Below are 19,693 nucleotides of genomic sequence, written 5' to 3' on the forward strand. Positions count from 1 at the left end.
TTCTTCAGTAACATTAACTATTACTTTTCAACAAAATATGGACTGCTGCATGCATTATCTTATAAACATATTGTCGCAGACAGTGTTTCACCTAAGCTAAAGAAGCTGAATGACTTGGTGCTAATAGCAGATATCTGCTAAAGAATTACTTGGTGTTCATAGCAGCTAGTGTTCATCTTTAAAAGGGCATAAAGGATGAGCATGACGGGTTAATTGGTAATTATGTTAGGTCTCTCGGTGAGGCGAGAAGAGAGGAGGATAAAACAAAACACTTTCATTCAAATTCCACTAGTTACCTAAATTCAAGAAAGCCAGCAACCTTCAAAGAGGCCAGATTGGCTCCTTGCCAGTGGATGGAACAGTTTACAAGTAATAACTGATACTCATGACATTATGATTCTTCTAATTCTTCAGCATGATTTGGTGATGAAACAGCGATGCCCATCCCATCCTTGGGTATTTCGGGAAGCGAAAGATCACCGTCCAACAATTGCATCACTTGGCGCATGGTTGGTCTAGCTGCACATACAGGATTTGAACAAAGCAATCCAATCTTTAAGATCAGCTCCACTTCCCCCACATCATAATCACCTCCCAGTCTTGCATCTGTAACCTCTAGAATTACTCCATTCCTCCAACTCCCCCACACCCAGTCCACCAAATGAACATCCGGTGATTCTTGCTGCATTATTGGCCTCCTTCCACAGACGACCTCAAGTATGAAAACCCCAAAGGCGAAGACATCAGTGCTTGTAGTTGCCCTGCCTGTTTTCGTGAGCTCTGGAGCAATATAACCAAAAGTTCCCACCACATGAGTAATTTGGGGATCGCTACCATGATCATACAATGTTGATAGTCCAAAGTCTCCCAACTTTCCATTCATTTCACCGTCCAGTAAGACATTGCTGGCTTTTATATCTCTGTGTACAACAATCTGCTCCCACTCTTCATGCAAGTAAAGCAAACCTGAAGCCACACCTCTGATAATTTTTAGTCTCTGACTCCAGCTAAGTGTTGTTGGCTTGTTTGTATCATAGAGGAACTTGTCAAGACTTCCATTGGACATGAAGTCATAGACCAAAAGGAGTTCCCCTTTCCTGCGGCTATAGCCAAGAAGTTCGACCAAATTGCGGTGACGGAGTTGGCTGTTACTCGCAATCTCCCCAACAAACTCCCTCATTCCTTGCTTAGAATCATGAGATATCCTCTTCACTGCAATTTCGGTTTTTGAGGTGGGTAGCTTGCCTTTGTAGACTTTTCCAAAACCACCAACTCCCAAAAGATTTTCTTCTCGAAAGCCTTCGGTAGCCTTGAATAGTTCTTTATATGAGAATCTATGAGTTCTATGTTCTAGCTCCCACTCTTCAAAAACTTCGGCATCTCTTGCCTTTCTTCTTGTTATGTAAGCAATACAGCAGGCAGTTATAGCTATTAACACCGCAACTCCTGAGGACAGCCAAATTATCAAAGGTGTTAGTTTTCTTCTATGCGTTTTGAAAGGAACTGAAGGCAGGCTGGACAGGTTGAGGGCAGCCGCTTGCCCATTTATATTAAAGCTCCAGCCCAGAACATAATGAGAAGTTAGCGTGGGCCCTGTAGAAGCAGAGAAGCCGATATACATGGTGTCCAATATTACCGAAGACAGATTAATGAAAGAAGACAACAATGGACGGCTTGGTTTGGGCGCACTGATGGGGGATATTGTTACATTTAGCTTTCTATCTAGATTGCTATAATCTACCCATACCTGCATAGGTTCCCCGCTTATAAGGCTGAGGTTCTTAAATTTCCAAGTTTTCCCAATGAAATATGATGCTGGTGCGGCGTCTACTGAGTGTAATCCATTGACATCAATTCCAACATGGTTGTTGTTAATATCGCCAAACTCCATATTGAGGATGGTGTCTAGCTCAATGGCAAGGACGTGATTTGATGAATTTCCATTATTGGTAGAATTGAAGAGACCTAGGTATTCGTTGGTCAGAGATCCAGGGAGCTCCCTGGTTGGAGAGAGCACCAACGCAAGTCCATCGCTAGCCACATCTGGATATTCGGGGGGTACTGCACAAACAAAACAAGTAGAGAAAGAGAGAACGTTACCATCCGAGGCATTCTTCAAATGCAGTGGCACTTTGTGGAATGCATGTCCTTGCTGGTTCTTTGTACTGTTGGTTAATCGCAGAAGGCCATTGGGTGTGATCTCTGCTCCGCCATCAAGGTATAACTCACTCCCATTGAATCCGTTGTATGTGAATTCATCATATTTGGTTCCTGTGATTCCCGTAAGCAGACATATCACCAAAAGAAAGGGTAGTTTTACCTCCATTTGGAGAAGAATGGGAGATTTTCTTTGTGGGCAATTCGGTGGTTATTTGCCACATATTATGATGTGTAACCCTGGATCTATTCAACATTGGCGTCCAGCAACAATTGAAGAGACTTGCTTGACCAGCTCATCCACCCACATCCCATTTCATGTTGAAAGATTGTCCAGAGACTTGCTTGCACAAGGGCCACACAAGTCCCTGTGTAAAATACTAAACCTAATCCTGCAGGGTCCTCCTTTGATGTTTCGAGGTTCCTTTTGCAATGACCGGACACTACAAGAAATCTTATCTATAGTGGCAAGTGTTTTGTGGTAAAGAAAATTCTTGTCATTGAAAATAAATATTCTATGACAAGAAATCATGCTCGTCACTGATTAGCATCAATTGATTTATTTTAGTGACAAACAAATATCCTTATCATAGATTATTAATTATTGATGACAAAATTTTTTTTCTTGTCACTAGAACTTGTCACTAAATAAAAGTGCAAAAAACTAAAATATTAATTAGAAAAATAAAATATTATTTGTGACAAAAATTAAAATTTTGTCACTAAAAGGCATCAGTGACAATAATTACTTATCACAAAAAATATTTTCTTATCACAGAAAAAAAATTCAATGACAATATTTACTCGTCACTGAAACAAAAAAATATCAAGCATCAAACCCTTGATTGGAAGCCCTTTTTTTGCCCTCTAAAAAAAAAAAAAAGAAAAGGAAGAAGAAGAAGAAGAAGAAATGAAACGTTTCATCTCCTTCATGTTTACCACTTCTTCACAAGTACTCAATCCCAGAAACCCCCACACCTATTAGTAGTGATGTGAGAGAACTCACAACTGGCACCCTTCCAATTGATAACTCCATTGAAGAAAATATTCTGATGCACATTGGATTGGATTTGGAGGAGGCCGTCATACTATATTAAAAGTTAGAACTCAAAACCCCGGCTCTAATACCAAAAGTCTTTTTGTATAAATATGCCCATTCTCTATTACTCACTCTCTCTCCCCTATGCTACCATGGTGAGATTTTAGTTCCTAATTTGTTTTCTAGTTTATTTAAACAGGACTCTACATGGCAATTCCATTGATCCTACGTTATCATTTTGCCTCTCAGTGCATTTTAAATTCCTTTAGATCAATATTATAGGTTCTATTGTACCATGGATAGGTTCAGTCTATTCTATCTTAAAATTCTATGAATTGCTTGTTGAATATTTAATTTCTCTTATTACTCTCAACTATTTCAGTCTGATTAAAAAAATAGATTTGAACATTCGTGTTAAAGTGTTGGGGTTTAGATCCTAGTTAAGCTCTTGGTTGTTGAAAATATGAATGGAGTTTGAAGTGCGTTCTATTTTTGTGTTTGGGAAATCTTAATGTTTGTGGTATTCTGTGTTTGTCATGTTTTCATGTGAGCTATGATAAAAATACCATCATAAATATCTCATTGATTTTTGCCATTTGTACTACCTTGATGTATATGATGTGCTTGCCCTACCCTATTGGATGAGATGAGATGAGAAGGCTTGAACACAAGTTCCCTTGTATACATATTATTCTTAGATACTATACTAATTAATCAATTAAATACTTCTGAAACTATATTCCCTATTTTGCTTGCATTTGTTATTTGTTATGTTCTATGTTATCTTCCTTCAAATGAGGCAAGTTATATTTTGGCCACATATATGTAATAGCTATTTAACTTGACCTATTTAACATATTATCTTCCTTCATTTTTATGTTCCATGTTATCTGTTTAACATACTTTTGATCTATTTAACTCAACCTACTTAACCTATTTAATCCATTTAATGACTTGACTTATTTAATAAATGAATTATATGGATCAGATTGGCTTATCTATTTATTAAACAGATTGGGTTTAAGTATAAAATTTTGATCTATTTAATAATTAATAAATAGATCGAATTTAGAGTAATAAATGTTTGATCTAATACCTATCTGTCCCAATCTGTATCTGACTTGACATGGCCCAATTGCCATTTCTATTCTAAAGTTTCCTCTAAAATGAGTTTTTTCTAATGTTAGGAGTCTTATCAAGATTCATAAAAAAAAAATACATCACTCGTATTTCTTCAAGTATCAAAGAAAATGAATATATGTATGTATAAATTTTTATTAAAAAAATAAATATAATAAATGGATATGAGGATTTGAACCTAAAACCTGTTAATAATCTAATCATCAAATTAACCAACAAACTATAACTCTTATATATTTTAAAATTGATGAAAAATATATTTACACCATCCAAATAGTTATATATGCACACCAAAATTATTTCCTTCTTGAGACTCCCGAGAATATGAAAAATTTCCTTAACTGCCGCTGAGAAACCAATCTTCGCGCGTTGTTCTTTGTTTCATAGGAAAGAGGCCCAAAACCCCTCGTCTTCCCCATTTGGCTACTCCAAGCCTCCCCACCTGATTAAGCCTCATAAAAAATAGAGGAAAATCCAGGGAAAACATCAAAAAAATAGATGAAACAGAGGACGGATAGAAAAAATCAAAGGTATGCCCTTTTTCCTCATAGATTGATCATTTTCCTTTGGTTTTTGCATCTTTTTCTTTTCATTTCATTATCTTTTTTTGGAGATCTATGGAGAAGGAGAGCATCTAAGGATATTAGAGGGGTTTTGAGGTTCCGATGATATGGGATTTTATGTGAGTTGCAGCGATGTGAGCTTGAGGTTTTGGAGAGCTAATCTGGGTAGAAGCATGATATTTTGTAGGGTTTGGGGATTTTCGATTGAAAGGATTTTTTTTTGGTTTCTTTATTTTCAATTTATGGAGTTCTATTCAAATGATAATACGAATATGATACTAAATCCATGGTGTCAGACTTCCAAGCTCCATTTTTTTTTTGGCTCCTAACTATCAGTTTATGGAGTTGTGTTCTCATGATAATATGAATATGATACCAAATCCACAGTGCAAGATTTCCTGTAGGCTAAGTTCCACCTGTCTGAACTCATGTTTAGGACCAAAAGGACCAAAATAATGTATCTACATGGAGCTTTATTCTGTTGATGAAATGAAGATGTTATAAATCCGCCATGTGAGACTTGTAGTAGCTAAGTTCCACCTTTTTGAACTCTCATGTAGGATCAAAACAATTTTTTTTGGCTTCTAGATTCAAGTTATGGAGTTCATTTTTTTTGGTAGAAGTTTTTTTTCTTTGGTAGAAGATGGATTTCTGTTCTGTTGGTAATATATAGTCAAGCAAATGGTCCAGCAAAACTAAAGGTAATGAACATCACATATATTGCTACAAACAATCGGTAAAAGAATCAAAAGATGATGTCATAGGCAAAATGAGACTGCACACAGTTTGTAATATTATATTTGGACTAAATATTCTTTCATGACTCAAACAAATGATGTCAAACACTTGAGGAAAAGGATGAAATCATCTGATTTCATTAGCTAGCTGTTGTCATGGTTTTCTTTTAGGAACATAAGAGCTGATGTATGTTAGAATGGCTGTTGTTTGAACCTGAGAAGGGAGCAAGCATTGGTACAAAAATTTATTTCTATGCTACCGACTTAGGTTCGGACCTATGAGGTCACACACATTAGAGTTCATGATTCGATCGGATGGTTGATCAATGATTAAGAATCGTTCTAGGGTTAAATGATCAATACAATTGACATTTAACCTAGTGCAAATGTTGCAGGGGGATCGATTAGTAATTCGATTGCTAATTGGCTTAATTTGATTAAGACAATGGACTGAGATTAAGTCTAATTGAATATGATTTAATTAGATTTAATTTGGGCTTGATTGGATCAAGTCTAATTGGTTTATTGGATAAGCCAAGTGTAAGAAAAAAACTAGTCCTAGTTCAATTAGGACTTGGATCAACCTAATTTCTAATTTGATTAAAAAATTAAATCAGATTTAAATCTAATTTAATCTAATTAAATTAGGTTCTTAATTGGGTTAAGACCTATTTTAATTAGGTTGATCTAATTTTGATTTGATTTGATTTGAGAAAATAAATTAAAACAAGTCAAAGATAGAATCCTAGTAAGACTAGGATTCCACCTTGCACCACATAAGCCCCCCATGCCCTCTCTCTTATTCCACGCCAATCCCCTCTTACTTTGTGTGACAAAAGCCCTCTCTCAGGTCTTTCCTACATTCAAAAGGTTTTCTCTCTTCTTTCATACATGAAAAGTGGTTGTAGATCAAATCAAAGTAGGAATAAGTTTGGATTTCAAATTCTATGAGATAGAGTTTTAGAAATCCAAAACTCTTTTCCTTTTGCATCGAATTTACCCAAATTTTTTTTGAAATTTTTGTGGCTTTTAGGGCACACATTGTGCACCCTTTACTAGTAGTCCATGCACAAAAATAAGGAGGAGGCACCCAAGAGTTGGGCGCCCCTTATCTTTCCATGATTGGATAAGCCTTGACTAGATATTTGACCTAGACAAGGACACTATCATATCTCTCTCTATAAAATGAATTTTTTCATGAAATTTTTAGAGAACATAGAGATTTGAGAGTCTTTTGGAGCATCCAAAAATTAGAGAGAAAGACCTTTGGGTCATGGAGATATAATAGATACAAGATAGGATGTCTAGGAGAGAGTAAAGAGAAGAAGAAGAGGGTCTTCTTCTAGGGTTGTTAGTTTCATCTCTTTCCTTCCTCCATCTTGAGTTTCTAAGAGCATCTCAGATCTAAAACTCCTCCTACTTTTCATCTTTGAAAGAGTCCAAATCAAGAAGAAGAAGGCACCTGATCAACTATCAAAGAAGGATCAGCACAGTACTAGCATACTGTGCTGATTTTCTGAAGCAGGACTTCTGATTGAGATTCATGGACTTGTGTGGATGACTCCTAGAGATCAGATGCATGTGTGGTTTGCAACATCATCCTCAAGCCTGGATCAATAAGGTTAGAACGTCTAACTTGCAAGGTAATAGATCTGATCTATTGTTTAATACATACATTAGATGTAGTATAGAAATATGTTGATATGATCAACATGTAGTTCATCCTCTATATATTTTAATTTCTGATTTAATGCTATGTAATAATCATGTAATAGAATCTTAGATCTAGGAATTCTCTGGTTTTAGAAAATAAATTTTGATTTATTTTAGTTTTTCGCTGCCTGATCTTGAAAAAGTTTCAAGATCTAACCCTGAAACCCTAGATCTGGTTCCTTCAATACACGCATTTGATCTCTACAAAAAATCCATTCAAAACTTCGATCTGATCGACTTTTCGAGAGTGCTAGCTAGTATGAAAATCTTCTTCTTGATCGATCTGGATCTTTTCTTTAAATCTTTAAAACTTTTTCAGAGGTTGAAGATAAATTTTTAGAGAAGATGAAGAGGTGAAAGGAAAATGAAGAAAAAAATAATTTTTCTCTAATTTATTCTCTCTTCCCAAACTTTTAGAACCAAAAATCTGGTATTCAGATTTTTGCACACACCCCAAGAGAGAGGATCCTCCTCTCTATTTTTCATGTCATGAGCCATACCCAAACTTTCTTCACGTGAAGACCTCTCTTTTAATATTTACACACATAAAAGAAACCACAAAAGCCCCTTTTATAGGTTTGTAAGGAGGTGGGGTGAAGAGTTCTAGTGATCTTGGACTCTTACATGATTCCGCCTCTCTTCACAATTCTACATCCCAAAACATACCAAAAAAATATGAGACACCCCTTTTTATATTTTTTTTATGGTAAATCAGTTCTCCAACTAATCTTCTTCAAAAAATCTCCTTAAAATGTCACACATATAAGGAGAAAAAAAATGTATTGACATGAAAAGGTTGATCTGAATGAGAACAGATTCTCCTGATAAGGAATACTTTGAAATTCAATTTCAGAATCTTGTTTGTATCAAAACTAGATAAGATTTGGATGTGAGATAAAGAAGGAAAATAACTCTTTGGTGTAAAAAAATCTCATACAAAATAATTTTGTGCATGGAGACATATGGCATGCAAACTGGGTTAGCGCAAGGGAGAAGAGTCCTTTTTCAATAAGGACTCTTAATTTCCTTATTTGAATTCAAACCAAATCACATCTGGTTTAGTCCAAATAAAATATATGAAATCCAATCTAATTAGATTTATAAATTTTTAATCAAATTCTAATTAAATTAAAAATTGATTGAACCAATGTCCTAATCAAATTAGGGATAATTCTCCCTTAGTGATTAGGTCATTCCATAACCTAACTGGATCAAACCTAATTGAATCTAATTCAATTAGATTTAATTTAATTTAATCTTTTTAGCTCAATCAAATTGAGCTAATCAGCAATCTAATTACTAATTAATTCTTTATTAATTCACTAACACTTGATGAATTAATTTATTATAACTTTTGTATAAGGTTAACTATCAATCGAATTGACGTTAAGTCCTTGAATGATTCTCAATTGTGGATCAGCCATATGATCAGTCAGAAATTTTTTTTGAGTGTGACCCTATAGGTTCGAACCTAAGCCGTTAGTATAGAAATAACTTTCTGAACTAATCAATGTAACCATCTAGCAATGATGATCCAACGTCTGAATAAGTCGAATGATGGTGAAGCAACATTCAAGAATCTACTGGCGTATGGTTATCATATAATTCATCCTTTTGACCCTAATGCTCGAAGACGACCTAAGATTTAATTGTCAATCCTAGATAAGTCATCCACATTATATTTCAATCTTTTTCAAATCCATCACATGGATTATTCAGGCTCAGATTTTGCTAAATTGAAATACACTAATGCATATCTCCTACTAATTTGGAGGGATCAATCTCATCTTGACTCATGCATCGATTTGACAAGTAATTGACTATACCCAAAAATCTTTCATCACTGAATTAAAAATTCAGTTAGTCCAGCATCAAAGTACAGTGAGTTGCTTGCAAGTCACCATGGTGATCTTAGATCAGAGGGACACTTATACCCATACCCTTCATGAGCTACTCTTGATAGCAGAGTGCTCCGTAGTTGATCACGTTCAGTGACAATGTACTCCTATATCTCACCTACATGCCATACCAGTGTCTCTACACCATTTGGTTATAAGAACAACCAACACATATGGCATACAATGACCTATACTTAATATTACTATCGTCCTAGTAATAGCATATCGTTTGGTCATGAATCAATTTAAGAATTATGCGATAAATCCTCTTTTATCGATTAAAATAGTCTTAAGGACTTCATCACAATATAGGAGTTCGTTAGAAAATATAACCTTGTGATAAAAAATATTAAAATTTTTTTATATTTATTAATTCATATACATTTATAATTAGCACAATTGTCAAACGATTGACTTTAGGACATAATTCTCAACAACTCCCACTTGGACTAAAGCCAATCAGTATAGTATCATATACCCATCTTCGATTTATCATCTTAGAACTCTTAGATACCAAGGCTTTAGTAAATATGTTGGTCAAGTTTTCTTTTCCGTAAATCTTCTAAAGATTGATGTCACCTTAACAGATTTTTCGAATAAAGTGGTAGCGATACAAAATACTTGGTAAGCTAATAGAACTTCGACTCTTTGGCATGAGCTATGGCTCCGGTGCTATACAATATAGTAGGATCATCATCGGAGGATGTCACTCCTAGCTTGCCAATGAATCTGTACAATCGCATAGCTTCCTTACAAGCATCGAATCCTGTAATGCATTCTGCCTCATAATTTGAATTTGGCTATATTTTTCTACTTGGAACCTTTTCAGTAGATTGCTCCATTATTTAAGGTAAGGATGTATTCCGACACGTTCTTGCTATTATTATATCCAACTAAAAACTAAAGTTATACTCCATAAGTTTTAAGTCAAATTCTCCATAATCGAATCATTGATCCTTAGTATTTCTCAAATACTTAAGGATGACCTTCTAGTGATTCTCACCCAGATCTTGTAAGTATCCACTCACTATCCTAGTGAGTATATCATATCCGATCTTATACATTATGTATATGATAGAATAAATTCTACTCATAAATACTCTATATATGTTGGACTGGAAAAACTTAAGTAACCTCTTAGATCTATCTCTATAGATCTTTATCTCTAGAATGAGAGATACTTTTTCCAAGTCCTTTATAGAGAACTATGATAATAGTAAAATTTTTATTTTCTGTAATGTAAGAAATATTATTTTTTATTAAGATAATTTTATTCATATACAAAATAAAAAAATACACTCATAGAACTATTAACCCATTTGTATTTGCAAGGTTCATCTTCGTTCTCAATGAAGCCATGAGTTTTGATCACTTATCAAAATACACATTTCAACTCCAAAATATTTAGCATTGCCATAAGAAAAAATATCTCGTTATGGTCAATACCATGATGTTGACAATATCCTTAGGCAACCAGATGTGCTTTGGAAGTCTTCACCTTCTCATCTATGCTACTCTGATCCTATTGAAGATCCACTCTCTATGGATATTATCCCTTTGAGTAGATCAACGAGTGCCCATACACCATTGACCTTCATGGACTCCATTTCGGACTTATAGTTCTAAGCCATTAATCAAAATCGAACCTCTGCATAGCATCCATATAGGTGATCAAATCCTTGTTGTTCTCATCGAGTTCAACAGGATCACATCCCGAATCTAGATACTGAAGTATCTATCCGATGGACATGGTACTCTACCGAATCTCTTTAATGGTGCCTCTAAAATGAGTTTCGAATTTGATCTGATCAAATCCAGTTCTATGGGTTCACTAGATTGTGTCAGTTCTTCTACCTGTTGAAATTTATAAGTTTCATATTAAAGGCATCAGTACCTTTACCAAGGTACTCCTTTTCTTAAAAGGAATATCGAACAACTTTTATTCTTTAGCAAGATAAAAGTTATATCCTCTAGATTCTTTGAAATTATTTTATAAAATAATATATATAGAATCAGGATCTAAGCTAATCGATCTGTAAATACTCGACATAAAACAAATACTCCCAAATCTCAAGGTAAGAAAGTATCGGCTTGTGCCTAGTCTATATCTCATATGGAGTCTTTACGACTGATTAATTCAGAATCCAATTCAGAACATAACAAGTAGTCTCAAAAGTATAACCTTAAAACGAGACTGACAGACTTTTAAACTCCATCATGAATCAAACTATATCTAATAAAGTTGATTCCAATAGGAGAGAATCCTATTTCCTTCTAGATATGTCAAAACTTACTTGAAATATATTTTTCTCTTTGGTCTGACCAAAGAATTTCAATATTTTTTTAAATTTATTTCTCTATCTTATTATGGATTTATTTGAATATTTTAAATAATCTAAATTTATGACAAATATGTTCGTAGATCCAATACATCAGTATGTATCAGATTCAAAATATCATTGGCTCGTTTACCTTTTCTAACAAAAGGTGACTTAGTCATCTTACTAAGGAGATAGGATTGATAAGTTGATAATGATTTATAATTATTGACCTCAAGAATTATCTCTTGTTGATCCTATTCTTATTGATATGATCGAACCTAAATTGTTAAAGATAGGCTTTCATGACATTATCTACTTTAGAGAGTTTGTTTGATTGTGTACAATACATTAATAGGCTGTGACTATTCATAAATATCATTTTTTAATTTTTCATATGATTTTGACATCATTCATAATGATATTATAAAATTATTAGATAGTAGTGATAATCACTAAAATGATATTGTTAGAATTGAAAACAGGCTCGATGATTCCTAAAATTAGGATTGGAACATAACTTCCAACTTCAATATTCAAGAACCTCTTGCTATTTTCAAATTTTCTACTAATCTGAAGTCATTGCAACAGTTTGCATAGACTTTCGATATCCAATATCTAGGTAATAGTATCACAGATAGAGAAATCATAAGATGCTATCGTATAAGTACCTTGTTCAGTGATCCTTTGCTGATTTCTTAGCCTGTTCGGGTCAAGGAACTCTACCAGACTAGATTAATCTTAGACTCTTTTATCAGTTCGGATTCATTAGCTTAAGCATGACTCTTTGCACCATCTTTTTCTTTTTCTTTCTTAAAAAATTATTGCCATATTGAAAACACATCTTCAAAGGTGTAAAAGAACGCCTTCAACATTTGAAAATTTTTCTCTTACTGAGCATCATCGAATTTACAACTAAATTATGTTCTTTGCTGCTCTCAATAACATCACATAGTGATATGATTATGTGGCCACTTCTGATAAGTGTCTTTGATCGCATCACATGTGTTGGACGTAAAAACTTTAGGTGCTGGATCCATAATCATATATAGAATACATTCGTGCTCTAAAACTATTCGTAACTTTCGATATCAATTATCAAAATTAGGTCCTAATCAGTCACTGTCAAATAGTGAATGGAGTAATGTACATCTAGCCATAACTGAAAAAAAAATACAAGACTTCTATGTTTATGAATTGATTAAGCCTAAAGACTCGGACTTTAGTCTAAAGGTTCTCTCACTATTTTAGTTGAATTGATAGTCTCTACATCCAATCTGAGAAATTATCTTAATTCTTTAACGGATACTAGAATCCACATAGACTGCATACAAGTCCGAGGATGGCTCGGTTAACCCATATGCATATATGGATAGATTTTCAACCAATTATTTTATTAAATAATTTTTTGTAATTAATTTTGTCCCAAATTTTATTTCAATAGGTGATGGACCTCCACTGAAAGTTTCAGTTAGATCAAACTATTAACATAAACCTACTCAGTATTTTTAACTAATGAATGATTAGATCCGAGGATGGCTCGATCAACCCAACCATCATCAGATAGTATAACAGAATCATCATATGATGAATGATAATTCTATCATTCAGAGAGAACACCACATGGATGGTGCCTGCAATGTCAATCAGAAATAATGGACACATTATCATTCATCTTAATGAGAGGTTATAATCTAGTTATCTCCATAACTAGCTCATTTTATGGACCTAATAATTTAGAAGATTTAAGAATTAATTTAGAGAAGAGATGCAAAGAGATCAACCAGTAAACCATAATCCTCCCACTGACTTCACTAAGTCATTGAATTGGATCAAGATCATACTAATTGAAATGGCACCTAGATTAGTCATACTGATCAACCTTAATGGTATGGGTCAACTCGAATCACTTAGCGATCTAATCAAGACATAATTTATCAAATTGGTCAGATAAGTGAGATCGATAGGAGGGTCTGCTAAGTTTGCCTTAGATACCATCGAAATGGCTAGGTAAGTCGCTCTCAATTAGAAACCACCGATCGAAATACCAAACTTATCTTAGACATCAATAGGTTAATTAGTTTCGATTTGACCAACCTAATAATTTGGATTCAACCACTGAGCCACAATCAAGGTCCATGTGATCTAATTAAAGATATGGACTTGACCATCTACAACTGTTGTATTGATTCTAGAGAAACTCTGATTTAATCTAATTTAACATTTAGTTAGATTTAATCAATTTCTCTAATTAGTCCATTAACTCTTTGATTCTAACCTTAAGTCTAATCCCATTAAGAGGACCTGATTTGAGCTAACCCATGCCTCTATATTTTATGTGAATGACATTAGATCTTGAATTCACAATTCTAGATCTAATCGATTCTACACTTAATTCTCAATTAAGTTCAGTATCAACATGGGTTTAGATTATGGTTTGAAATAATTTTAATCTTTTATTTTGTAAATAATTTACAATAAATTTTATTAAAAAAAATTTATTATAAAATTAGGTCGACTCAATCAACATTGAGCTAGCTACATAAAGAGACTGAGTCAACTCAATTCAAAACTGGATCAGCTCAGTAATTATGTGAGCATAATTTAAGAAGTTTCAGATCTAAAAATTTTTACATAACACTAAAATAAAATCAATTATAATATTTTTAGATCATATCTAAAATTTTTATGATTCAAAATTTTATTTTATCATAATTAAAATAATTTTAATCATATAGATAAGATGTCTTATTGTTCATACAACTTTGTATCATATACAACAAACCTAGGGTTTCAAGATCTAGAATTTTGTAGAAAAATAAGTTCTTCCTTTTACATTCTTCTTCATGGGATCTAATCATATGGCACCCCTATACATCATAAGAGCACCCCATCGAATAGAAAGAGAGGGCCTTTAAACCTTTCTTGCTCCTTTGATCGGACAACCTGATGATCAACCCAATCCAAGTACTAGCTAATCGGATCATCTAATCTAATCACATATCATATATGCTTGAATTTAGATCTAATCTAAATTACATCAGATCTGATTACAATCTTAGATCACATCTAAATTAGATTATAAACATCACTTGCATGACATAAAATCAGATTTTATCAAAGATCAGTACAAACTAAGATAACCTTTTCACTGTAAGGGGTAAACCTTACAGCAGGACAATCTTATTTCAATTTGTGTGATCTATCATTAATTAAATTTAGATCAAAATATCATATATCATATCTAAATAAAATTAAAATTTAGATTTAATATGCACATATATCATGTGATAACGAACCTAGGCTCTGGTACCACTGTTGGGATGTATAGGTAATTTTATGCATGTATTTCGAATTTTTTTTAAAAAAATTACAGCAGAAGATAATTAGATTGATCAAATTAATCTAATATGTATATGATCTAATCATTAGAATAATCTACTCTAATATTTATGACATAATATGTTGCATATAAAATCTAAAAAATACTGAAGATAAAATTAACATGCATGCATGTGAGCAGTAGATCACATCTACATCTAATCTAAGTTCAGAACTTGATACCTTTATGCAGATCGATGATTATTGCTACTGAGAGATATGGTGAAGGAGATCCTTACTGGTTGCTTGCAGCCACACATGTGTCCAGCTTCTATGAAAAATCCACTCGAAGCCTCAATCTGATCGATCTTCTTGGGAGTACTAGCTCGTGTGAAGACCTTCTTTTTAGCCGATCTGGATCCTTTCTTCAAATCTTTAAAAATTTTTTTGAATTTGAAGATAAATTTTTAGAGAAGATGAAGATATGAAAAAAAGATAAAGAAAAAAATAATTTTTTTCTAATTTATTCTCTTTCCAAACCCTTAGAATCAAAAATCTGGTATTTAGATTTTTGCGCACACCCCAAGAGAGAGGATCCTCCTCTTTATTTTTTACATCATGAACCATGCCCAAACTTTCTTCACATGAAGATCTCTCTTTTGGCATCTTACACACATAAAAGAAACCACAAAAGCTCCTTTTATAGGCATATAAGGAGGAGGGGTGAAGAGTCATAGTGATCTTGGACTCTTACAGGATTCTGCCTCTCTTCACAATTCTACATCCCAAAATATGCCAAAAAAATATGGAACACCCCTTTCCATATTTTTTTATGGTAAATTAGTTCTCTAACTAATCTTTTACAAGAAATCTTCTCAAAATGTCACACATATAAGGAGAAAAAAATTTATTGGCATGAAAAGATTGATTTGGATGAGAACAGATTCTTCGGATAAGAAATATTTTGAAATCCAATTTTAGAATCTTCCTTTTATCAAAATCAAATTATATTTGGATGTAAGATAGAAAAGAGAAATAAATTTTTGGTGTAAAAAAATCTTACATAAAACAATTTTGTGCGTGGAGATATGTGGTGTGCAAACTAGGTTGGTGCAAAGGAGAAGAGTCCTATTCCAATAAGGACTCTTAATTTCTTTATTTGAATCCAAACCAAATCACATCTGATTTAGCCGAAATAAAATATATGAAACCCAATGTAATTAGGTTTATAAATTTTTAATCAAATTTAAATTAAATTAAAAATTGATTGAACCAAAATCCTGATCAAATCAGAGATAATTCTCCCTTAACGATTAGATCATCTCATAACCTAATCGGATCAAACCTAATTGAATCCAATTCAATTAAATTAAATTTAATCTTTTTAGCTCAATCAAATTGAACTAATCAGTAATCTAATTACTAATTAATTTTTTATTAATTTACTAATACTTGATGAATTAATTTATTATAACATTTGCATAAGGTTAACCATCAATCGAATTGACAATTAAGCCCTTGAACGATTCTCAATCATTGATCAGCCACATGATTAGTCAGAAACTTCTTTTGAGTGTCTCCATAGGTTTGAACCTAAGCCAGTAGCATAAAATAAGTTTCTGAACCAATCAATGTAATCATCTAGCAATGATGACCCGACGTCAAGATAGATCGAATGATGGCGAAGCAACATTTAAGAACCTATTGACGTATGGTTACCGTATAATTCATCTCTTTGACCTTAATGCTTGAGGATGACCTAAGATTTAACTGTCAATCCTAGATAAGTCATCCACATTATATTTCAATCTTTTTCAGATCCATCATATGGATTATTTAGATCGAGGTTTTACTAAATTGAAATATACTAATGCATATCTCCTACTAATTCGGAGGGATCAATCTCATCTTGACTCACGCACCGACTTGATAAGTACTTGACTATACCCAGAAATGTTCTATCACTGAATTAAAAACTCAGTTAGTTCGGCATCAAAGTACAGTGAGTTGCTTGTAAGTCACCGTAGTGATCTCAGGTCAGAGGGACACTTATACCCATACCCTTCGTGAGCTACCCTTGACAGCAGAGTGCTCCATAGTTGGTCATATTTAGTGATGATGTACTCCTACATCTCATCTGCATACCATACCAATGTCTCCACACCATTTAGTTACGAGGACAACCAATACATATGGGACACAATGACCTATACTTAATATCGCTATCATCCTAGTAATAGTGTATCATTTGGTCACAAACCAATTTAAGGACTTTGCGATAATTTTCTTTTATCAATCAAAATAGTCCTAAGAACTTTATCACAACATAAGAGTTTATTAGAAGATATAACATTGTGATGTAAAATATCAAATAACTTTTGTCATTTATCAATTCATATATATTTATAATTAGCACAATCGTCAAACAATTAGCTTTAGGACATAATTTTCAACACTCCAAAGGTACTTTGGTGGTGATGAAAGGGAGAAGACTGAGCAATAACCTATATAGGATGGAAGGCTTAGTGGTTACTAATAGTACAGAGGCTTCTGTAGCAGTACAAAAGGAGAGGAGAGGACTGATTCTCACCTACCAGCTGTGGCACTATCGTATGGGTCATATGAGTAACCATGGGCCCTTGAAATTGAGTAGGAGAGGACTGATTCTAGCACTCAAGAAGAAGGGTGATGATATTTGTGAGCCTTGCATCTATGGCAAACAATATAGGATAAAGTTTGCTAGTAGTACCAAGTGGAGTGAAGCTGTTTTGGAGCTTATTCACTCAGATGTATGGAGATCGGCACCTGTTGTAGCTCGGGGTAAAACTAGATACTTTATCACCTTTATAGATGACTTCTTCAGGAGAGTTTGGATGTACTTGATTAGAAAAAAATTAGAGATATTTGTTCGATCTAAGGTCTGGAGAGCTGAGGTGGAGAAGGAGATAGGGCAGCAAGTGAAGTATTTAAGATCTGATAATGGAGGAAAGTATACAAGCCTGGAGTTCAAAAGATACTGTGAGAAAAATGACATCAAGCATCATTTCATAGTGAGGATGACTCCTTAGCAAAACGATGTCATGGAGAGGATGAATCAGATGCTGACTGAGAAGACCAGGAGCTTGAGGCTATAAGCATCACTGCCCAAGTCTTTTTGGGATGATGCTCTAACATTTGCTTGTTTCTTTGTTAATAGGTCACCCCATAGATCACTCAATGGATGACTTCCAGAGGTAGTCTAAAGTGGAAAGAAGGTAGAACTTGGCCATCTAAAAGTGTTCGGCTGTCCGGCTTATGCTTTGATGGAGGAAGCTTATGCTTTGATGGAGGAAGCCGAATGGAACTAGTTGGACCCAAAGTCACAGAAAATGATCTTCATTGGGTATCCGACAGATGTGAAATTTTACTTGCTATGGGATCTACATTCCCAAAAGTGTGTCATTAGTATAAATATGATCTTTGATAAAAAGAGCATCTTGAGGAAGTCAGAAAGTATACATGGAGTTGAAAAGACAGTTCAAGGTAGTAGTGAACAGCACTCATAGTCTGATGATTTGCCATCAACTTCAAGCTTGAAACGTGTTTAGTTTGAGGTAAAGTTGGGAAAGCATAGTCATACACCTGTGGAGAATCAGTGAGGAGAGAATGTTGTCCAAGAGGAAGTGCAGAGGCAGCCACAAACAACAAACTTGCAGGATACAGTAAGGGGAGTGGCACTGCACAAGCTGAAGTGCACTGTTCATAAATCGGTGAGATATGGTATTGATGAGATGATTTTCTATACTCTCATTACTGCTAATGGTGATCCAGAGATCTTTGAGGAGGCCATGGAGAGTTCAGATCGAGATTCATGGATGTAGGCCATGATGGAGGAGATGGCATCTCTCAAGAAGAAACGGATGTGGCAATTGGTGGATTTATTGGAGGATGCTCGACCCATTGGCTCCAAATGAGTTTATACCAAAAAGAAGGTGTTGTGCAGGATCTGGTATGACATCATTCTATAGGAAAAAAGAAGAAACAAAATAAGAAATATAATACAAATACATGGATTTGCCTCGAGCCTACCTCCACGGAGCATGCAAATTTTATTATGAGAGAATAAAATAAAATCAATATAAGAGGAACTCATCACTCAACTCTTGTACAAGAATCTCTCATTTAAAAGCCTCAAAACTCTTATAAAAGCTCTCTGAAATCTCTTTTGAAGCTATTCTGCACCTCCAGAATGTCACCAGCTCTCCAACACAATAAACAACTCGTCAATCGGAGCTATATAGGCTCCAAAATCTTAAAAATACTATTTCAGTAGGAATACTGAGTCTCAATCAATCCTAAAATCATTCATGGCTGTTTAATCATGATCAGCTCGCACCAGAACCATCCGATCATGCACATCAGGGCCATTAATCACCTGATCAAACCTGATATCATTCTCAATCGTCTGATCATGAACGACTATGGTCTATACCACCGGATCGTGCAAAAACTCTCCTAGATCATGTGTGGACCGTGTGATCAGTCCATGCGGTCTCCATGGACCGCCCAGCATCCTGCGGTCCATGGTGGACCGTGCAGGGGTGCTAGGCCTAGGTGCCCGTATGTGTTGGGCTGGCCCGTGCATGCACCTGCACTGGGCCAGTCCGTGTGCTGGCCCGCACACGCCTGCATGCACGTGCATCTCTGTCGAGTCCGACTACACCACCACCGACCGTCACTGGCCTACCGCTGCCTAATGCACCATGCCACCTTCTTCGATTTTCTTTCATATGTATCTTCATCGTCTGGACTCCGTTTGGACTGTTCT

At 34.6% G+C, this 19,693-nt stretch overlaps 1 protein-coding gene across 1 annotated transcript; it reads right to left on the reverse strand.

Moving 5' to 3' along the window:
• Positions 1 to 259: 259 nt before the first annotated feature.
• On the reverse strand, positions 260 to 2,556 carry LOC105042674 (L-type lectin-domain containing receptor kinase SIT2-like). Its single transcript, XM_073256793.1, is given in 2 exon segments — positions 260 to 2,341; positions 2,343 to 2,556. Coding segments are annotated over 2 exon segments (2,022 nt in total). The 5' UTR covers positions 2,415 to 2,556; the 3' UTR covers positions 260 to 391.
• Between the last annotated feature and the right edge of the window lie 17,137 nt (positions 2,557 to 19,693).

Source organism: Elaeis guineensis, chromosome 4 (assembly GCF_000442705.2).
Source record: "Elaeis guineensis isolate ETL-2024a chromosome 4, EG11, whole genome shotgun sequence".
Taxonomy (NCBI): domain Eukaryota; kingdom Viridiplantae; phylum Streptophyta; class Magnoliopsida; order Arecales; family Arecaceae; genus Elaeis; species Elaeis guineensis.